The sequence below is a fragment of the Brienomyrus brachyistius genome, unplaced genomic scaffold, assembly GCF_023856365.1.
Source record: "Brienomyrus brachyistius isolate T26 unplaced genomic scaffold, BBRACH_0.4 scaffold118, whole genome shotgun sequence".
Taxonomy (NCBI): domain Eukaryota; kingdom Metazoa; phylum Chordata; class Actinopteri; order Osteoglossiformes; family Mormyridae; genus Brienomyrus; species Brienomyrus brachyistius.
This window is the reverse complement of record NW_026042393.1, coordinates 427,211-448,743: the sequence shown is the minus strand read 5'-3', so window position 1 is coordinate 448,743 and position 21,533 is coordinate 427,211. Positions and strand designations below refer to the sequence as shown.

The following is a 21,533-nucleotide window of genomic DNA, read 5'->3' as shown; positions in this document are numbered from 1 at the left end:
TTAGAATAATAAGTTTCTGATCAAATCCCATTCTGCACTGTAAGATCTGCTGTTACTGTGCCATGGTCCGTCAAACGGAATTTACAAACTTAAATCTCTGATATTTTGTGCACGTTTAGGATCTCATATCCACTTTGGAAGTAAGTGTGATAATTAATTGGTCGAGACGTTTCAGGATGCGCACGTGAAACAGTTATTCGTATTTTTCTTTTTAAAAAAAGCCCTCAATCTGTTAGAGAAGGAGAGAAACGCGCATTTTCCTTACCTTGAATGCCACAGGCAGCGTTTTGTTACACCGCCAATGCGACGGCAGCACGGAGCAGAGAAAGTTCGGGCTGTCCGTGCGAACCAGCTCGCCTGCGTGGTCCGCCAGCACGTCCACCACAGTACGGGCTTCGTTACGAGCTCTCACCGGTCCAGGAGTGCCCATAGGCCCGGTGCCGTCTCCGATCTTGCTGCAGGGGAACGACGTCGAAGGCGGTGTGAACCGTCTGGTAGTTGTTGGGTCTACGGGAATATGCATCACAACAACTCGGTCAGTCCTTCTGAAACTGGCCTTTGTATGTTGTCTTGTGCGCTTTCAAAGACCGGTTCCTTGTTCCCGCACAGACTCTCTGCTCCAATCTGGCGGTCCGCTTTTTTGGAAAGTTCCCGTAAAGTCCAGCGAGCTCGCAGCGTTGGACCCGAGATCGCAGCGCCGTTGACCGTGCTGCTGTGCCTAGTGCTCGGCAGTGCGCCGAATTGTCTCTCGGCGCTTTCTGTGCGGATGTAGAGTTACTGAGATGCCAATAAAAGGGGGAAAAACGCTCGGTCTCCGGCGCTCCGCTTACAGCTTGGGGTGTTAAAGCGCGAGCAGCATCGCTCTGCCTTCTCGCTTTTCTCACAGTCTGCAGCACAAGTAAAAAACCGCAAACTCCGACCCCCTTTTCCGCAGCGGTTTTTTAATCTTGTTGCCTATGCAAATCGTGTGCACTTTCTATTCTGCACCTGATGCTACTCTTTTACAAAACATTATATTGCTAGTCAAATGTTTCTATACTGACGTACACATAAGGACAAAAGCTACACAATACCAGACTTTTAAAACAGTCGCTTTAAAACGAAAGCCCAATTTTATGGCAGGTTGAACAGATCAGCCACTATTAGTTTCTTTTTTTATTTAATTTCCATTGAAAACGAAAACTACGTGTAATGCACCAGTTTTGCAAAACATTTAGAAACAACTGTATCGGATGCCTGCCGGTTCACACCAGCGCATATCGCCCTGCGACGCGCTTCTGTCAGTCTGTCAACAAAACGCGGGGAGACGCTCTCTGCCTCCAGACGCTGTTTCCTGTGAAAATCCTCAAATTGCAGCCGTTCCGAGCGCTATTTCATGATTAATTTAAAACCACAATGCTTGGTAATACACGTATATATTTGTTCAGTCGTCTTTTGTCTTCTTCCGCGAAGAATACAACTATCTTGACAGTCAGCGACGAGTTCCTTATCTGATTGTAAATTCAGACAAGGTCAAAATTGACTATAGGTCTTGTCTAAATTCTTGCTCTCTTCCGTATCCAATAGAGCTCTTTGTTCTGCAATTCGCGAGAAGCGTAATTCCGTTTCGCAGCGTTTGTTGGGGAAGCCAACAAGGACGCGCTCTCTTTTTGCGCTTCGCTGTAAGGTGGTGCAAGAGGGAAAAGTGCCGTAATATTATTTACTCAAGTGAGCGGAGTTTGTGGCGGCCGCAGATTGGCGACGCCTTCTGCCAATGGGCCGCCTGGGCCGGGCTATCACAAGCCAATCATACGCTTTCAAATGCGAGCCATTCAGTCGTGCGCTGATAACTCATCGCTTATCACATTTATTTTCATTTATTCTTACCAACCGCTCTTCGATTTGCTCTTTGCCTAATATACTGCAGTTTATTTGATTAAAAACTATAAGTCTTTTTAAATTAAATAGTATATTATTCGCGTTTTTGAGGGAAGTTCAATCAGATGTTTAATCTTTATCGTATGATTTAATTATGTTCTCTACTTGTATATCTTACATTGTACAGTTCATTTGGCCTTTACACTTAGCTAATTTAGCTCTAGCTCTCGCGGTAAATGTCATATAAAGTTGTACCACAAAATACAGCAAACTTTACTTAATGACGATGCTTCTCTCTTGAATGTACAGTTACCTGCTACCTAAATCTAGCTTTTTGAGTTTCGGCCGATGCTTTATGTGTTACATCACGAAGCTTTGACACCTGCGATATTTGAGATCAACGCATTAATTATCTGTGTAGATTTGTTTGTGTGTATTTCGTGACCAATGACATTCTGGTCAAGGAGCTTCATTTAGGGGTAGATTTATGTGTATACATCAGAAAAACGTGTTTGTGATCCTCCTCAAAATCATTTAATAACACAGACACGGAAGAAGACATTTCATATTAATTATTGGAATTTCATATATTTTCGTGAAGTGCAGGATAATTTTGGAGACATTTTCGCTTATCATCCATTAAAACCGACGCGTTAAGATTCAAGCGACTGCAACAACTACACCGCATCCTCAGAGTTTTATATTTTAAATACTTCCACGGCAACAGTATTTCTGTACAGCTTCTACCAAGTTTCTCAAATATGTATTTACTATTTATTTTTTACTAATTACTTTATGTGCACAGATTAGAATGTAATTAAATCTCCGTGGCTCTGCACGCGCGTTACTTCGTGTCCTCATAGATCCGCGTTATTTATCCATTAAAAGTGATTATTACAGTAATGCGTAACAAGTCACACGAAATCCTCCTAATTAAACAATCGCATCCTTTAGTTTGATTTTCTTATCTTTATTATTATATTAGGTATATAGAAATCAGTAATATTTAATTTTCAAAAGGCACTGTTCGTAATTTTGTATCGATACATCAACCATGATTACACGTAAAATAATTTAAAAATGAAAAGTTGGATAATTTGCCGTGACGTGGGGGTGTAATGTTAGCATATTTATTGGTGGGAGTTCTGTGCCGTACAGGTTATTAAGGCGGTATCCTGTGCTGAGCACCACGCCCTGGCGCGTGAAGGCGAGCTGCTTGGCCATGCGGGGGGTTGGACGCTAGTTGGCGCGTTTGTCGTTTGAAAGAAGTCAGCAGTTTAAAGCGCGGATTCGCTCCGCACGCTCGCGCACTTCAGCGTCGGAAAGAATTTGGGGCGAAACATTTTAAACAAAGAGCTAAACATACTTATTTTAAAATTTTCGTTTGTAGCATAAAGCAAATATGATCAATATGTTCAAGAAACACACGTAAATGCAATATTTTTGAACTGCATAAACAAAATACCGAATATATGCCTGTATTTTTAATTAATTCGCTACAATAATTTATACATTAAATATGTCGTTACTATTGAAAAAATACATCTCGTAAAATAGATGGAAATTTTGACTAAGTACATAAGGTGAATACTTTATTCATATTCTGAATTGAAATTCATGGGACTTCGCCAAACAACGTCACCATCTGCTAATTAACAGACGTAAAATCGATGAAAAATACAGTATAAAGTAAATTTCGTTCTCGATTGCATGATAGAAACGTTTGTCAGTTAAGCTGTTAATCGAATATTTTAAATTTAGGTTAACCTCATTACAAATGTGCTTTCCCTAAAAATAGCGCTTTGAAAACGCCACATAATCACAGTCGAACATTAAGTTGCATACAGCTCAGTAAAATATAAATCAGTAGTAGAAAATAAAACATTTCAAAAGGCAGCGAAGATTGTGTTTGCGGCTTCAGCCTGGCGCGGTCAAATTCTCATTTAAAACCAATAATTAGCAATTCTTCAGGAGCTCCCTATAGTGTGAAATGAAAAATGTGTTTTGAACAGACACACCCGAGTTGGCCTGGGATGAAATCAGGGAAATACAAGCGACGTGCTTCTCTTAAACATCAAACAGTCGTTGAATGAGTCAGCCGGGATAGCCGCTAAGGTTGCGAGATGAACCGTTTAGATCATAGCAACAGACTGCATGTCTGACTCAGACAGTTTTCCACTTTCCTCCTCTTTATTTTGATTTTTTAATTCCTCTTGTTACTCATGGTATTATGGAGTTCATAAATATTTCAATTATATTTATATTCGAGTTACATTCCTCATATGCAAATATAAAAATACCAAATATTTAAGCGTTAAGTTCAGTGTTTTACTATACTGACATGTAACTCTTCCCTTTCCGTTTGTATATAATACTTATATATTTCGTTTAAACATATCGAATATGAGTCAATGAAAAGTTAAAAACGAATTCATTTATAGGTCGGATATTAGCAAGATTTATTTGTTTTCTTTGTAAGTAAAATGCGCTTCATATCACTTGGGGTCATAGATTGAAAATAAAAAGAGCCCCCGGGCCGGCTGCGCTCACCGCACGAGCCAGGGGAAGCGTGCCGCGCCAGGGGTGCCTGGCCTCGCGTTTGTCTGGATCCCCTGCGGCGGTGGGTGCCCATCCATCGCGTGCTGGGGCAGTGTAGATGTGTTCTGCGTGTTTTTATTGTCCTTCAGGGTAGGAAGGCACTGCGGGTTTATTTTTGACCGACCCAGTCTGAGCGGTCTGCAGGTTTGTGGGATTGGCGGTGAATTGGGCAGATAACCTCTTTTCACGCGTACCGAGGGCTAGTAATAAATTAGTAATTTAAAACAAAGTAATATACCTGGTGACGTTTTCTAAGCTGTTTATTCATTATAGAAAGGCATAAACAGTTCAGCGTATTAGTATTTTTTTAATATTAATTTTTAATTTTTTTATTACCGTGGTTCGTAGGTAGTATGATAGATTACATTAAATTCTACAAAAAAAACGTGCTGTTAGGTACCCGACGCTCGCTCCATTTCGCTCAGATAACTGGGGGACGCCCACTAAATTCTGAATCACTTTTTTCGACATGATGATTCCCCAGAGCGGCCAAGCACGCCCCCTCCACCCCTCCAGATTTTATAAGGGAAACACCAACAAACATTTTCATCAGCAACTTCTTAGCTGGAAGGTATGTGTAGACACACAGATGACTAACGCAGAAGGATTTAAAAGATGGCGATACCTCGTAAAGTAGGACCCTAGGCGAAAAAATGATGAGAGACACTGTGCAGTAATTAAGTAGGCCTATAGCCATGTGTAAGCACACGGTCTGCCCAAATAACATCAGCTAAGATTGGCAAAAACCGGAATGCTGAAGGATGCGGAGCTTTTCATCGGGGTGCCCGGTGTTGGACAACGGGAGCGCTTTACGCTTTTACCCGTTATTCACTCTCACATATAAGCTTTTTATACAGTATCTGTGTGTGTGTGTGTGTGTGTGTGTGTAAGAGAGAGAGAGAGAGAGAGAGAGAGAGATGCGTTATTGTTTTCTGTAATATCAGCAGTCTAATTCCGATAATTTGCAAACAACTTGCGACATGACAGGCATACCCGTATAAACCTGGTTTAAAATTATTCTGCTGGAAAGTGATTTTTAAATAGACTATGTATATGATCATTAAAGATGCCTTGTCTTTCGGAAAGTTTATCTGCTTTATCCAACTGTTCGAGACCCTTGTGGCTCCTCTAGTAATATCAGCTATGAATTTGATCTATTTGTAGGCCCAGAAAAGGTCCGCCGTGGCCGCGACATCGCTGATATTTCAGCCCGTCATCCCGTCCTGCCTCCCTCCATTATTAATGTCAAACCGCAGGCGAAAAGAAGCTGCACACCAGTCATATGAACCTGTCATACTTAGACTCCAGCATTTCAACAGCAGTTTATTCGGTTTCAGCCGCACGGATCCGTGTGCTGAACGATTTTTAATGATCCGCGCTGGGTTCCGATGAGATACCCCACTGATATTTAATACAGTATTTAGGCTATCGTGGACTTGGACTACTATCCTTTCCTTTAAAATCCGATGAAGAGAGCAGCGTGCGCCTTATTTGAACATAGTCAGCTTCTGCCCTTTCATTTGCTCTGATGTTTTACGGTCATTTACCCGCTGAATACAGCGGTCTCTATGTTCACGGCGCTTCTCATCTGAACTCTTCAGATGCCGTTATCTTTTCGGCTTTTCGCTCTAAAAGGGAACGCGGTTCTAGCAGTTGTGAATGTTATGTGGCTCTTAGATTGTGGTTATGCACGCTAACCATTTTCTGCCTATAGAAAGTCCAAATATACAGCTTTTCCTCTGAGGCTTTGACGCCCACTAAGTCATTAGAAGAAACTTCTTAAACACACATTGTTCGCTTATTTTGATAAGGTCATGGACGCATCACATTTAGAAGTTATTTTAAATAATTACACAATTTTACCCGCTCCAGTTAAAACCTGTGGAAGCCAATAACGCGTGAAGAAATAAGGCTACGACCTGGGGGTTGGGGGTCGTTGGGAAAGAGGTAGGCGGCTTTCGCCTCATCTGCCTACTATTTCTTCACCGCTTAACTAAGTGATAGTCCGGCGGTTCACGTAACTCCGATTGCAGCTGAGTCTTTATCTTTGTCCTTCCGTCCGGCCTGGAGGACCTGAGCCAGGGCCGGTGCCCGTGCTGCACGACGGTTTTTTTTTTTATTATTAAGACCGGAATTCACTTATGACAAGTGATTTCCTTCATTCGCCCCCGGTTGTTCAGATTTTGGCGTGTGCGAATATCATATGACTGCATCTTATTTTGTTTTGATGGCTTTGTTTCTTAGCGAAAGATAGACCTACTATCTTTATGGAAATGTGAATCAGATTAATCACATAGGCCTACACCAATGAGCTATTTCCAGTTTGTACAAATAGGCCTATTCCGGTGACGTATTAATTTGAAACCGGTACAAGGGAAATTAGGAATAGTATGAAGCTGACAGATGACATAAGACGATTACGTATTATTAGCTGTATGCCTGCGCTAATCGGAGGGCTCGGCTGGCACGGCTCGCGGCGGCTCGGCGCTTCCGAGAGCCGTCGGTATTTCCGAAATTAAGGTGCTCAGTAGTTTTTTTTAAAAACATACATTTATTTATTTATTACTATTCTCACTTTTCAGAATAAGACATGAAATGAGATATTTATATAGGTCCCCAAAGAAGGAATACCTTTACGAAAAAATGACTTGCCGAAGATCAATATAGTGTACAATGAAGAGTTATTACAAATATGCCTCCATTTATACATTTAACCGATTTCAATGGCAGTAAAATCATATAACTAACTAAATAAAAGCCGTAATATTTAAGAGTTAATTAAGAATTAATGTGGCTTTCAAAGATATTGCTTTTTCGCGGTTCTGTCTAAAATGAGACGGCTAAAACATTTAGTGCACAAATGGCTATTTTACACACTGCAGGTTTTCTTTGTGAAATTTCAAGGCGCTTCCTCCGCTGTCATGTGGAGCAGTGTGACACTGTCGCTGGCATGTCACCGCAGATGCGACGCTGGCGTGCGGCCGTCTGTCTGTAATTTCCTGCTTTTTAACGGACATGTCTCGTCTCAGAGGTGACTCAGTAAGGGTGTCTCTTATCTGCAAGAGACAGAATGGCCCCTTTGTGCTCCACTCCGTATTTGTTTGGTGTTTAAACATCGTTATTTAGATTTTGTCATTTATGCGTATATATTACATAAAACGATGAACGAGTCCCTGACATGCTCCAGACCAGAAACTAATTATCGTGTTAAAGACGTGACCGGCTAAAATACTGCAGTGACTGTGAACAGACCGGGAGCTTTCAGTCCGTTTATGCGTTTACCTCCCCGACGTTTTAATGCCGTTGCATCGTAATGCACCTACGCGTGTGGGAATGGCTTTGCTGTCTGTGCGCCAAGTCGCTTCACGGATTAGATAATCTATTTATGATTGGGTAAAAGCGGGCTAGCCAGTCTAAACTGGAGCCTGCGGCAGGGACCTCCGCGCTGCCTCCGGACCTCCCCCTCCAGTGACTGCCACGCCACCACCAAAGACCATAAGAAACATTCTAGATGTATTTGGGACGTTTTTTTGTTCATACTGAGCATGTCCGTTTGTCACACACTATGTACTCTTCATTATTTCCGTGCCATTCCCACGTCAACAGTTACGATTCTATTCAGGGTAAATTTCACATTTTTTTTCACAGTCACTGTTCTGAAGCAGCAGTGCTTTGGACAAACGTGTCATCACGTCAACTACAAGGAAACGTGTGAATATGGTGCCTCGGAGGCCAGAGCATGATGTATCCACACTTAAACTCTAGAGGGGGCACCTGAGTCTCAGCTGGCTGACTATGCTGCTGATGGCTACTCTGTTAATGGTTGCTGAAGTCACTGGAGCCGCACTGGTGCAGGTGCTGGCAGACAGAGACCCTTTTGCTGGAGCCGTGGGAGGTGAACTGACACTCAGCCTGAAGCAGTGGTCTGACAGCGTTTGCACAGTGGAGATGAAACAGGCATCCTGAGTTAGGCCCATGTCCTCTCCAGGAACCCACCCATGTCCTCCCCAGGAACCCACCCATGTCCTCCCCAGGAACCCCCTGATGCAGAGCCCTAACCTTAAGGGACAGCGCGTCCTAGAGGAGGCACCCCCTTCACGTCAAACTGCTTCTCACTTTGCTCTCGCTAAGAGTTGAGCGTCACTCAGCCATCCTGCTATTGCTGCGGCATGTGCATCTTAAACAGGAGGGAGTTTGAGGGCCGGAGAGGCCCTTTGTGACAGTGTCACCCACATGGATGGATGGATGGATGGACAATGAGCACAAGCGAGCCAGAGGCGGCGCCGAGTCACCCCGTGACCCCTGACCTTTGCCTGGCAGCAGGCTGAGCCGTTGGTGCGGCTGGCCAATCAACACTGGTGTGATGCTGGCGAGCTGTTGGTGATTTGTCACCACACGATTTGTGGCTCTGGATCCAATCAGACGAGCCCAAGGAGGAGCTGCAGTTACTCTCTCCCCCGTCTGCAACGGACTGTCTCTGTCTGTCTCTGGTCATGGCTTCTGATGCCATGAACGCAATCTGTAATCTATAGTAATTGCATGTTGCAGAAAAACATTTTTCCGCTGCGATAATCGCTACAAGATGTTGCTCAGCGTTGCCAGTGACAGTTACCCCCTCCCACCCGGCTGGCCAAATGCATTGACTCACTCTGTTCATCGTGCGCAGAGCAGATTATTGCCGCCGGCGATGGTGGCTTTATGGGGAGGGGGGGCTTCTTCTAGGGATGGACCGAGGGGGCTTGACCCACCACTGCCCTATGGAGCTAAGTGTGAGGAAAATGCCGTGCTCAGTATCTGGCGAGGCCTGGCTGCTGGCTGTATCAGGAAAAGACCCAGGTTCCAGAGCCCCTCAGCGGGACCAGCAGCACCCCTTCCTCAAAAGCGGAGCCCATTCTGGGCTTCCCGGGAATCCTGTGTTTCCCAAAACCTGCAGCAAACTACTTTCAGATACTTTTGAAGTCATTTTCCAACAGTGATACTTAAAAATGATTCATGAATACATATGAGTACCATCATTTATAAAACAGTGATATCCAGTCCATGGCTGAAATGAATACTTCGTATCGTAAGACATGAAAGTAAATCCCAGACTGATCTCCTCTCCCTGAAACATCTTGCAGTGAATTTCTAAGCAGTGATCAGCTACTGACCATACAGTCCATCGCTTAGGGTCACGTCAGAGGCTCAGCACGAATCTGGGGCCAAAGCAAATCGCCAGGTTGCAGGCTGACTGCGTCTGGGAATGTGGGAAACTTGCACCCACAGAAACACAGGCTGGTCATGGTTTTTTGTTGAAGGACCTCAATCTGAAAGCGTGGCTCAGTGACGGTCAGGGAGGGGATCTGCTTCTTAGCTACATTTCAGCGGAAAGCCTAGGGACACCAGTGTCTGTGTGTGTGTATGCGTATGTGTGTGTATGCGTATGTATGCGTGTGTGTGTGTGTGTGCGTATGTGTGTGTATGCGTGTGCAACTGGCACCTCGCTCACTGTTTGAGGGGAGATGGATCCTCAACTGATTGGCTGTCAGAAGCTGCGAGTCACATGAAAAATTGCATGAATGATTCCCCCCCCCCCCCAAATGCTCTGATCACCCAGAAAGACCCCCCCCCCCCCATCTTCTGAACCTTAACTTTTCAGAGATACTTTTACGCTTTGGCCAGGGCTCATCAATCTGGCCCCGTCAGTGTTAAGCGTGCACATGAGATGAAACACAGGCCCCTTTGAAGGAGGATATCGATTCCAGGCAGGAGCGGGAGCTGGGGCCGCCGCGCTGCTTCCGAAGAACGTGCCGGACTGCGGAAAGCCGAGCAAAAGCAAAGCTGCGTTGGCAGAAGGCGACTAATAAAACTGATATAGAAACAGCATAAAAACAGCCCAGAGGCGGGGATGGGGGGAGAGGGGGGTTATGGGAGGTAGCAGCCCAAAGGCAGGAGGAGGAAGCAGCGGTGGGGGGGGGAGGGAGCAGCCCAGGGGCGAGACAAGGGAGCAGCAGGGGGGGGGGACGAAGGAGCAGTCGAGACACGGATAAGGGAGCAGCAAGGGGGAAGAGGGAGCAGCCCAGAGGCGTATTGAGGGAGCAGCGGGGGGGGTGTATTTCTGCCTGCTTCCACATCGGAATGGCACGTGAGTGTCTGGAGCAGCTGCCGCCAAGCTGCCAGGTGAGTGGGGGGGTGGGGCCTGCGTGTTCCTGTGGCCCCAGACCGATCCCTGCGTTCTGCACTGAAAGGTTGGAGGTTGAGGCTCAGAGGATGTAAAGATGACAAAGAAAGCAGCTGCCGGCGAAGCTGCCTGTGACAGGCAGAGATTTGCATTGTGGGATATCGCTGAGGCTAATGAATGAATGATCAGACGTGGCGCTGGGAACGATTACAGAAACCTCTGAGATTGTTTCAATTCGAGGCCTGATTCACAACCATCGCACAGAGATGAGTCTCAGACCTTTGATGTGCCTGCTCTCCCAGGCCCACCCCCGCCTCCGCCCCCCCCCCCAACAGTGCCCCCGCCTCTCGTTCTGAGTAAACCCTGTGCCAGTCATCTAAGCACGGATACAGCAGCCTCTGTCACACGCTTTGATTTTTTAAACTATGTGTTCAATAACCTTCCACCTCCTCACAAACAGATACACACACGCACGCGCACGCACATGCACACACACACACACTCGCACACACTCGCACACACACGCACACACTCACACGCACACACACACTCACACGCACACTCACACACACTCTCACACACACACACGCACATGCACACACACATACTTGCACATGCACACACACTCACACACACACACGCACATGCACACACACACACACTCGCACACACACGCACACACTCACACGCACACACACACTCACACGCACACTCACACACACTCTCACACACACACACGCACATGCACACACACATACTTGCACATGCACACACACTCACACACACACACGCACATGCACACACACACACTTGCACATGCACACGCACAAACATACTCACACACACACGCACACACACGCACACACACTCACACACGCACACACACTCACACACACGCACACACACTCACACACACGCACGCACATGCACACACACTAACACACACACACTCACACACACACACACATAAGTTGGTCTTCCTATCTAAATGGGGGCTGTCCATTCATCTCTATGGGAAGAACCCTAATCCCAATTATGACACCCTTAACCCCTACGCAGCCCTAACCTTAACCATAAGCAACCAACTCAAATACAAGACTTTTGGCATTTTTACTTTTTCGATTGCAATTTTTATAAAATTGAGGTTATCCAAATGGGGACCTGAAGAAGTGTCCGCAAAAGTAAGGAAGTTTCAGGTTTAATGCACTTTGGGGACATTTTGGTCCCCAAATGTGATCTATGCAAACCCACACACTCATATGGTCACACACACACACATGGTCACACACATACAGTGCCAGCACACAGACACACACACACTCACACATCACCCTCCAAAGAGTTAGTGTGTGAGAACACAGGTTATGTGATGCCTGTACCTCCAGCCCTGTGCCCCAAGTTGGTGTGTGAACAGCGGTCGCCCTGTTCTCGGCCAGCACTCTGCCACTTCCAGTCCCTCTTTTCACCGGGACCGTTTCCGGTTTGAGCTGATCGGGCAGCATCCGGGCTGGACCCCTAGGGCCCATCTGCTCTCCCTCTGTGGACCCTGAGAGTGCTGTGGGCTTCCTCCATGGACCCCCGCTGGGCTCCCGTCCTCTTGTTTGTGAGAAAAGCCCTCCTAAATCAGATTAATCAGCCTCAGAGCAGACTGCGGGGAGGAAGCTGCCCTGCTCAAGCTCAAGCAAGAAATTGGAGAACTGAGGAGCAGCAGTTGGGCTGCAGCTGCGCAGACAGAGAGTGGGGTTACTCTGGGTCAGCACCCGCTCTGTAGATACACACCTACTAGATCTGACGCCCCTGCACCTGGTGAAATGGCACCTAACGTGCTGCAGTCAAACTGACAGAAACAAAGCGGCTTCCTCAGCAGAGTGACAGGCTGTGCTGTGGCTGGCCGGCTCTCTGCAGAGGTGCACAGCCGGCCTGACTGCGTGGCTTCCCGCTCCAATGCTCTGTGCTCAGCCATTGTGGAAATGCCCATATGAGTGCCTCCACGGTCCAGCATGCTTGTACGTCTGCCCCAAGAATATGTGCATTACACTTCTGTATGCAAGTGAAGTGTGATTAATCATCAGACAAGCTGATAATAGCAAAAGCCAAGCTTTTACTCAATATTCATAAGTACAGATTTAGACCCTGTGCTCATGTGTACGAGGTTAGACCCTGTGCTCGTGTTTACAGGTTTAGACCCTGTGCTCCTGTATATTTGGTTAGACCCTGTGTTGGTGTATATTAGGTTAGACCCTGTGCTCGTGTGTACAGGGTTAGACCCTGTGCTCGTGTGTACGGGATTAGATCTTGTGCTCGTGTGTACGAGGTCAGACCCTGTGCTCGTGTATATTAGGTTAGACCCTGTGCTCGTGTGTACGGGGTTAGACCCTGTACTGGTGTGTACAAGGTCAGATCCTGTGCTCGTGTATATTAGGTTAGATCCTGTGCTCGTGTGTACGGGGTTAGACCCTGTGCTAATGTGTATAAGGTCAGACCCTGTGCTCGTGTATATTAGGTTGGACCTTGTGCTCGTGTGTATGGGGTTAGACCCTGTGCTAATGTGTACAAGGTCAGACCCTGTGCTCGTGTATATTAGGTTAGACCCTGTGCTCGTGTGTACGAGGTTAGACCCTGTGCTCATGTGTACGGGGTCAGACCCTGTGCTCGTGTGTATGGGGTCAGACCCTGTGCTCGTGTGTACGGGTTTAAAGATCTGCCCTGTAACACTGAGGAATCTGAGCGCAAACGCGTTGACTGCATGGAGCTGCTCACATCCTATCATTAGCACATTTTGGTAACGCTGCGATTGGGGTTTTTTTCATGGGTTTGGTTCAAGGCACTGGCTCTGGGCCAGAGAATGACAGCTCAGTGGTAGCTGCACTCGCACTCCCAGGATCCGACTCGCAGTCACGTTTCAGACTTCACTCCAGACACGCCGAGACATGCACGCACTCTGCCTCGTGTCATTGTCCCCCCGGGTGACTGCTCTGTCCCCGGGAGCTGCGGTTTAGCCCCTAGTCATGGTTCCTCTGCAGAATTGTAGCTTTTAGCCCAGCGGTGAGGTGGAGGAGGGGAACCAAGGCAGAGCGCCGTCGGACCGTCGGTCTGTATTCTCGCTTCCCTGTGCCGCCTTGGCTGTGGGGTTTCAGTCACTCACAACCATGGCTCCCGAATGCGCTACATGCACAGCAACCAGTAATGCAAACTGTCAATAACATAATAAATTTCTCCGTTCTTGATGCAATAAAAGTCAATAATGTAATATAACTTATTACATTATTGTCAAAAAGTTATTAACTTATTGGTTTGGAAAGGTATTTCATTGCTGGTATTTATTACAGTATTGGCTTCTATGTACATGCGCGTATCCCCTGTGCATATCCCCTGCGCGTATCCCCTGTGAGTATCCCCTGCGCGTATCCCCTGTGAGTATCCCCTGTGAGTATCCCCTGTGAGTATCCCCTGCGCGTATCCCCTGCGCGTATCCCCTGCGCGTATCCCCTGCGCGTATCCCCTGCGCGTATCCCCTGCGCGTATCCCCTGTGCGTATCCCCTGTGCGTATCCCCTGCGCGTATCCCCTGCGCGTATCCCCTGCGCGTATCCCCTGCGCGTATCCCTTGCGCGTATCCCCTGTGAGTATCCCCTGTGAGTATCCCCTGCGCGTATCCCTTGCGCGTATCCCCTGTGCGTATCCCCTGTGCGTATCCCCTGCGCGTATCCCCTGCGCGTATCCCTTGCGCGTATCCCTTGCGCGTATCCCTTGCGCGTATCCCTTGCGCGTATCCCTTGCGCGTATCCCTTGCGCGTATCCCTTGCGCGTATCCCCTGTGAGTATCCCCTGCGCGTATCCCCTGCGCGTATCCCCTTTGCGTATCCCCTTTGCGTATCCCCTTTGCGTATCCCCTGTGCGTATCCCCTGTGCGTATCCCCTGTGCGTATCCCCTGCGCGTATCCCCTGCGCGTATCCCCTGCGCGTATCCCCTGCGCGTTCCCCTCCACGTATCCCCTCCACGTATCCCCTGTACATATATGTGCCTTACGACATGTGTGTCTGCGCTTTGACAGGGCCAGGCTGATGGGAACCTTGTGGGAGGCAGCCAAACCCCAGCTGAGGCCAGCACTCTGTGAAGGCTGGCAGCCCTGTGCCTCACAAGGGTGTCACTGCAAATCTGCAGACAGGTGGGGGTACGTCTTTACCAGCTCACAGGGGGCCTATCAGCTTCGGGAGAGGTGAATTACTCTCTTTCACTGACTGGAATTGTAATTTTTGATGCAGCGTATTTTTCAGCAGATTAACCTCTGGGAGAATGGAGTTGGCAGCTCTGTGTGGCTGGAAGGTGGAGAGTCAGCCTGCTGGTGCTGGGGACAGTCTGAGCCCCTCAGACAGGCAAAGCCGATACAGATCAAACTTTACGCAGAGTCAGAGTGGCCCCTGTCACTGATATCACCGGTACGTGTGTCTCTATGTCTCTGCTATGCTTCCAGACGTCACTCTCCCTCATCCCGCCATCGCCAAACTGTCCCGAGGACAGCACATTTACCCTCCACCAGCCTCTGTCCCACCCTCCTCAGAACTGGCTATACAGTGTCCTCAGTAGGTTCCCGCTTCATCATGCAGTGCGGCCTGCCACATGCTGAGTATATGCGCTCTCTCTTTCTCTTTCCCTCACTTCCTCCTGCTGCATGGCCCACTGGATTTTCCACTTGATATCCTTGCTGACTGGAGATCTAAGTGGCCCCGTTCCCCAGCCATGGTGAGGAGTGATGGAGATCTAGGTGGCCCTGTTCCCCAGCCATGGTGAGGAGTGATGGAGATCTAGGTGGCCCTGTTCCTCAGCCATGGTGAGGAATGATGGAGATCTAGGTGGCCCCTGTTCCCCAGCCATGGTGAGGAATGATGGAGATCTAGGTGGCCCCGTTCCCCAGCCATGGTGAGGAATGATGGAGATCTAGGTGCCCCTGTTCCCCAGCCATGGTGAGGAATGATGGAGATCTAGGTGGCCCTGTTCCTCAGCCATGGTGAGGAATGATGGAGATCTAGGTGGCCCTGTTCCCCAGCCATGGTGAGGAATGATGGAGATCTAGGTGGCCCCGTTCCCCAGCCATGGTGAGGAATGATGGAGATCTAGGTGGCCCTGTTCCCCAGCCATGGTGAGGAATGATGGAGATCTAGGTGGCCCTGTTCCCCAGCCATGGTGAGGAATGATGGAGATCTAGGTGGCCCTGTTCCCCAGCCATGGTGAGGAATGATGGAGATCTAGGTGGCCCCGTTCCCCAGCCATGGTGAGGAATGATGGAGATCTAGGTGGCCCTGTTCCCCAGCCATGGTGAGGAATGATGGAGATCTAGGTGGCCCCGTTCCCCAGCCATGGTGAAAATTATGCTTTTTTTCTACCTCATATTCACTGTGTCATTAACATGCAATTTAGTGATGATGCAACAGCATGAGAATTGGAGGATTTCCACGGTTTAAAAAGCTGCTGGCCATAAACCAGACAACAGAACTGGAAACCAGCCCTCACTCTGGGCTGCTGACCAATGAGGTGAACTGCCAGCTAAATGGCCGTTCTTGTCTTACTAACTGAATTCCTGGCTGTGTCCAAACAGTATATAACATAAAAAGGAAAGCCCCTAGTACTTCGGTGTTTTTTTCTATCAGCGGAATAGAAATGATATTCTAAGCATTTCCATCTCATTATCCAATTAGAATGTCCTTCCTTCCTAACATCTGGTCGTCATCTTTAAGGCTAGCTTTGCCTGGCAGATATGTTTTCCACACTAGGCATTCTTGGTTAAAATAGCCCGTCTAGACATTATGAATTCTGTTGACTGCTGAACTTGCCATATCTCAACAAGCCGCTCCATTTTGCCTTTCAGCGAACGAGCTTAACACTGGCTGGTCATTTCCGGGTCAGCGTGAGACAGAGGTGTACCACGGGTCAGGGGTGACACAGAGATGTACCGCGGGTCAGCGTGAGACAGAGATGTACCGCGGGTCAGGGACAGACACAGATGTACCGCGGGTCAGGGAGAGACAGAGATGTACCGCAGGTCAGGGACAGACAGAGATGTACCGCGGGTCAGGGAGAGACAGATGTACCGCGGGTCAGGGACAGACAGAGATGTACCGCGGGTCAGGGTGAGACAGAGATGTACCGCGGGTCAGGGACAGACAGAGATGTACCGCGGGTCAGGGACAGACAGAGATGTACCGCGGGTCAGGGAGAGACAGAGATGTACCGCGGGTCAGGGAGAGACAGAGATGTACCGCGGGTCAGGGACAGACACAGATGTACCGCGGGTCAATGTGAGACAGAGATGTACCGCGGGTCAGGGAGAGACAGAGATGTACCGCGGGTCAGGGAGAGACAGAGATGTACCGCGGGTCAGGGAGAGACAGAGATGTACCGCGGGTCAGGGAGAGACAGAGATGTACCGCGGGTCAGGGAGAGACAGAGATGTACCGCGGGTCAGGGACAGACACAGATGTACCGCGGGTCAGGGACAGACAGAGATGTACCGCGGGTCAGGGAGAGACAGAGATGTACCGCGGGTCAGGGAGAGACAGAGATGTACCGCGGGTCAGGGACAGACACAGATGTACCGCGGGTCAATGTGAGACAGAGATGTACCGCGGGTCAGGGAGAGACAGAGATGTACCGCGGGTCAGGGAGAGACAGAGATGTACCGCGGGTCAGGGAGAGACAGAGATGTACCGCGGGTCAGGGAGAGACAGAGATGTACCGCGGGTCAGGGAGAGACAGAGATGTACCGCGGGTCAGGGACAGACACAGATGTACCGCGGGTCAGGGACAGACAGAGATGTACCGCGGGTCAGGGACAGACAGAGATGTACCGCGGGTCAGGGACAGACACAGATGTACCGCGGGTTGGTTACACTTGTCATACACTTATTGCTGCCTTAGATACTTATTGCTGTCCTTTTGGTGGGTGTCCCCTAAATCTTGGCCCCCTGGCTGTGGGCTTCTGAAGTGCTTTCAGAAGCAGAAGTGGTTATGGAGGCATGAAATAGTTTGTCACGCAGTCTGCGTGGAAGTGAAATGCAACTGTGCTGGTGTAACAAGGCTTTTTAGTCTTTCTGGTAAGTGCTGGGTGTCACTCGAACCTGGGTCCCTGGGGGCCCGCAGCTCTATCTGGGGCATTGTGAGGCCTGGGCTGTGTACGGAGGGAGGCATGGCCTCATGGCAGCGATGGCACGGAGCAGTGTGCTGTCTGCATCAGATTAGCCTCCCTTCTCACCAGCAGTGCAGCACCTTTCGGACGCCGTGCTTCCGTTTCACCAGGGTCTGGTGAGTACCGCGTCCCCTCCCCCTGTCCCCAATAAAGGGGCCGGATCTTATCGCCTTATCAGGTTGTGCTGTGTCTCCACCCGCACCTCAGCCCCCCCAGGGCCTCAACCGACCCCTCCCCCAGCGTTTTAGGAGTACTGCACACGTGTGTAAATTTAAACATGACAGTGTGCATGACCCACCAGTGCCGGTGACACATTCAGGCTCCATCTTGATATCACTTATGAGACGTCATCTCATCCTCTGCCTTCTCTGGGCCCGAACATTTATATTTATGAATCATTTCCGACACATCTAACCCCATCTCTACTGTGTGAAATGCTTCTGCGCCGTGATAGACCCTAGAGAGACGCACTAAAAGCAAAAAAAAATTGAAACCACTTGTAAAGAGGAAACAATAAATTTTTCTAAATATCTGTGTGTCCCGCGTTCACAGAGCTTCAGTGTGTGCGCCTGTGTGCAGGGGGGGCTCTGTCAGCCCAGAGCTTTGGAAAAATACCCTGCAAACAATTATGGTGCGGCGCTGCCCTTCTGTAACGGTCTCTAATTAACACCGATCTGCAGCAGTGGCGGGAAGCCGGCGCCTCTCCGCTGTTCGGCTTTCCACCCGCGGATGCCACTCCGGAGTGTCCTTAGGGCCCCTGTGCACCTGTGTTCCCGCTGCTCCATGGTGCCGGTGTGGAACTGTCGCCGGCCCTGTCACGCTTTCTCATTAAACTCAAGTCCCGTGCCAAATGGTGACTGCTGGCCCAGTGCCAGATCTAATGGCAGAGGGTTGCCATAGAAACAGAGCCAGCGTCACCGCTGCGATGACCCTGGCCTTCCGCCTTTGATAACGGGTAGGAAGCTGGATCCCTGGACCTGCTGCTGACTCTCCCTCCCTTTCTCTTCTCATTGTTTTCTCCCTCCAAACGTCACAACTCTGTTCCCAGGCACTTATGTGTCACACTGACACGCGTTGCCATCAAAGCGGTTTTCTGACCCAGACGCCAAGCGGAACACGAGAGGAAAGCAGACAGCACCCCTGCTGTAGGGAGAAGGGGGCTCGGGGGTGCAGGCCGGCGGGCTACAGGGTACGGGGACTCACCTCTCAAGAAGCTGCTGGAGTAAGTGGAGAAGGAGTCAAAAATGCTGTTAGATGCCATTCTGGCTGGTAGTGCAGCCCGGGCTGCTGTCCGTGTTGGCGTTTGTGCCAGGGTCCACGTTGCTGTCTGTGCCGGTGGTTGTGCCAGCGTCCGTGCTGGTGTTGGTATGTGTCTCTGGCGGTTGGCAGAACTCGTCTTGTGGCAGGAAGAGCGGGTGGCACAGAGAGAGAGACAGAGAACGACAGACGAAGCTTGTTTGTGAGTGAGGCTTCGCTTTGGGATCCTTCTCTACATCCTGTCAGCTATACTGCAGGCGACGTCATAGCAAAGTAGCAGGGTTGATGGTAAGGTGGCAGGCGGGGTGGGGGGCACGGCGAGACTCACCGGGGTCGAGGGCGGAGGTGGAAGAGGTGGCGGAGATGGTAGCACTGGCAGAGGTGGCGTTGCAGGCGGAGGGGTCCCTGCAGGCTCGGCTGGATTTACCTTCAGGTGGCTCTTGGCGGCCGACGCGGCCTCCCTCACACATCGATGAGGCGACTCCCAGGTCCTGTTGGTTGGGTCGGAGCTCTCTGCCGTCACATGTCACATGAGGTCACACGGGCCTCCCCATCTCCCTCCCTCTCTCTCCCTCTCTCTCTGTCTCTCTCTCTGTCTCTTGCTCTCTCTCTCTTTAATTCCCTCCTTTTTAACTTTAGAAAGTGCCGGCGTTTCATTGGCTCCCCGCCTCAGCCTTGTGGCTTTCTGTCCTGTCACACAGGGACACTTTCAAGTGGCGCCCCAACAAATATGAAGAACTCAAAACTTAAAAGTGCGATAAAAGACAGAGAGGACGAGAGAGAATGGGAGCGACAGAAGAGTGCAAAAGAAAAAGAAAGTGAGCCCTGGGGGGTGGGAACCAGGTTTGGGGTTAGGGGGCTGTCGGTGGGTGCTAGAGGATGGAGCTGTGTGTGTCTGTGTGTGTGTGTGTGTGTGTGTCTGTATGTGTGTGTGTGTGTGTGTCTCTGTGTGTGTGTCTGTGTCTGTATGTGTGTGTGTGTCTGTATGTGTGTCTGTGTGTGGTTTCAGGCCTCCAAACCAACTCTCCACCCTCACTTACCACTTGATAGTATCATAGCCCCAAGTTTCACTGGCAATGCCAGGACCAGGCAGAGAACCAAGGTCCACCTGGGATCCTGATGAGAGGCAAAACCAGCTTGTAGACTACATTAAACCCACCAGGTGAAGAGATATCATCAGACTCCTCAACCGGAACTGAACACAATCCCCCCCCCACACACACACATACACATCTGTACATCTGTATATAATATTTATTGTTATTTATTATACCACGGCATTTTGTACATCATTTTTGCACAAACAACCTTCGCTGCTACCATACAGTAACAAATACTGTATCCAGAATGTTACCACTGTTAATTGGCACTGTATGTTGTCTTGTCTGTCTTGTCAATCTGTACTGCTATGCTGTCCTGTCTGCACTTATGATGTTGCTCTGTCTTTGTCCTGCTCTGTGTTGCACCATGGTCCTGGAGGAACGTTACCTCATTTCTCTGTATACTGTGTGTATGGTTGAAATGACAATAAAAACTACTTGACTTGACTTGATAAACTGACCATGAAGAAACATTTACGTGAGTCTGAAGCACTGAAGAGGAGCAGCTGTGTGTATGTGTGTATGAGGGTGAGTGTGTATGCGGGTGAGTGTGTGTGCGTCTGTATGTGTGTATGCGGGTGAGTGTGTGTGCCTCTGTGTCTGTGTATGCGGGTGAGTGTGTGTGCATCTGTGTGTGTATGAGGGTGAGTGTGTGTGCGTCTGTGTGTGTGTATGAGGGTGAGTGTGTGTGCGTCTGTATGTGTGTATGCGGGTGAGTGTGTGTGCGTCTGTATGTGTGTATGAGGGTGAGTGTGTGTGCGTCTGTATGTGTGTATGAGGGTGAGTGTGTGCGTCTGTATGTGTGTATGTGGGTGAGTGTGTGTGCGTCTGTATGTGTGTATGTGGGTGAGTGTGTGTGCGTCTGTGTATGCGGGTGAGTGTGTGTGCGTCTGTCTGTGTGTATGCGGCTGAGTGTGTGTGCGTCTGTCTGTGTGTATGAGGGTGAGTGTGTGTGCGTGCGTCTGTATGTGTGTATGCGGGTGAGTGTGTGTGCGTCTGTATGTGTGTATGTGGGTGAGTGTGTGTGCGTCTGTATGTGTGTATGCGGGTGAGTGTGTGTACGTCTGTCTGTGTGTATGCGGCTGAGTGTGTGTGCGTCTGTCTGTGTGTATGAGGGTGAGTGTGTGTGTGTATGCGGGTGAGTGTGTGTGCGTCTGTATGTGTGTATGTGGGTGAGTGTGTGTGCGTCTGTGTGTGTGTATGAGGGTGAGTGTGTGTGCGTCTGTGTGTGTGTATGAGGGTGAGTGTGTGTGCGTCTGTGTGTGTGTATGAGGGTGAGTGTGTGTGCGTCTGTCTGTGTGTATGAGGGTGAGTGTGTGTGCGTCTATGTGTGTATGAGGGTGAGTGTGTGCGTCTGTGTGTGTGTATGCGGGTGAGT

At 49.1% G+C, this 21,533-nt stretch overlaps 1 protein-coding gene and 1 long non-coding RNA gene across 3 annotated transcripts in view; one reads left to right on the top strand and one right to left on the bottom strand.

The window, feature by feature from the left end:
- Nucleotides 1-19,597, bottom strand: part of runx3 (RUNX family transcription factor 3) — a 36,272-nt gene extending 16,675 nt beyond the window's left edge. Inside the window, 3 exon segments of the mRNA XM_049004744.1 lie at nucleotides 266-507; nucleotides 19,002-19,194; nucleotides 19,384-19,597. Of these exon segments, the coding sequence (XP_048860701.1) occupies nucleotides 266-507; nucleotides 19,002-19,059 (300 nt within the window). The 5' untranslated portion in view covers nucleotides 19,060-19,194; nucleotides 19,384-19,597.
- On the top strand, nucleotides 14,644-16,032 carry LOC125727800 (uncharacterized). 2 transcript variants are annotated; one of them, XR_007388856.1, is made up of 4 exons: nucleotides 14,644-14,783; nucleotides 14,896-15,380; nucleotides 15,514-15,557; nucleotides 15,646-16,032. It is a non-coding gene; the product is annotated as an uncharacterized LOC125727800 (long non-coding RNA). The 2 variants fall into 2 exon arrangements; XR_007388857.1 differs by having other exon boundaries at nucleotides 14,644-15,380.
- Nucleotides 19,598-21,533: the final 1,936 nt, after the last annotated feature.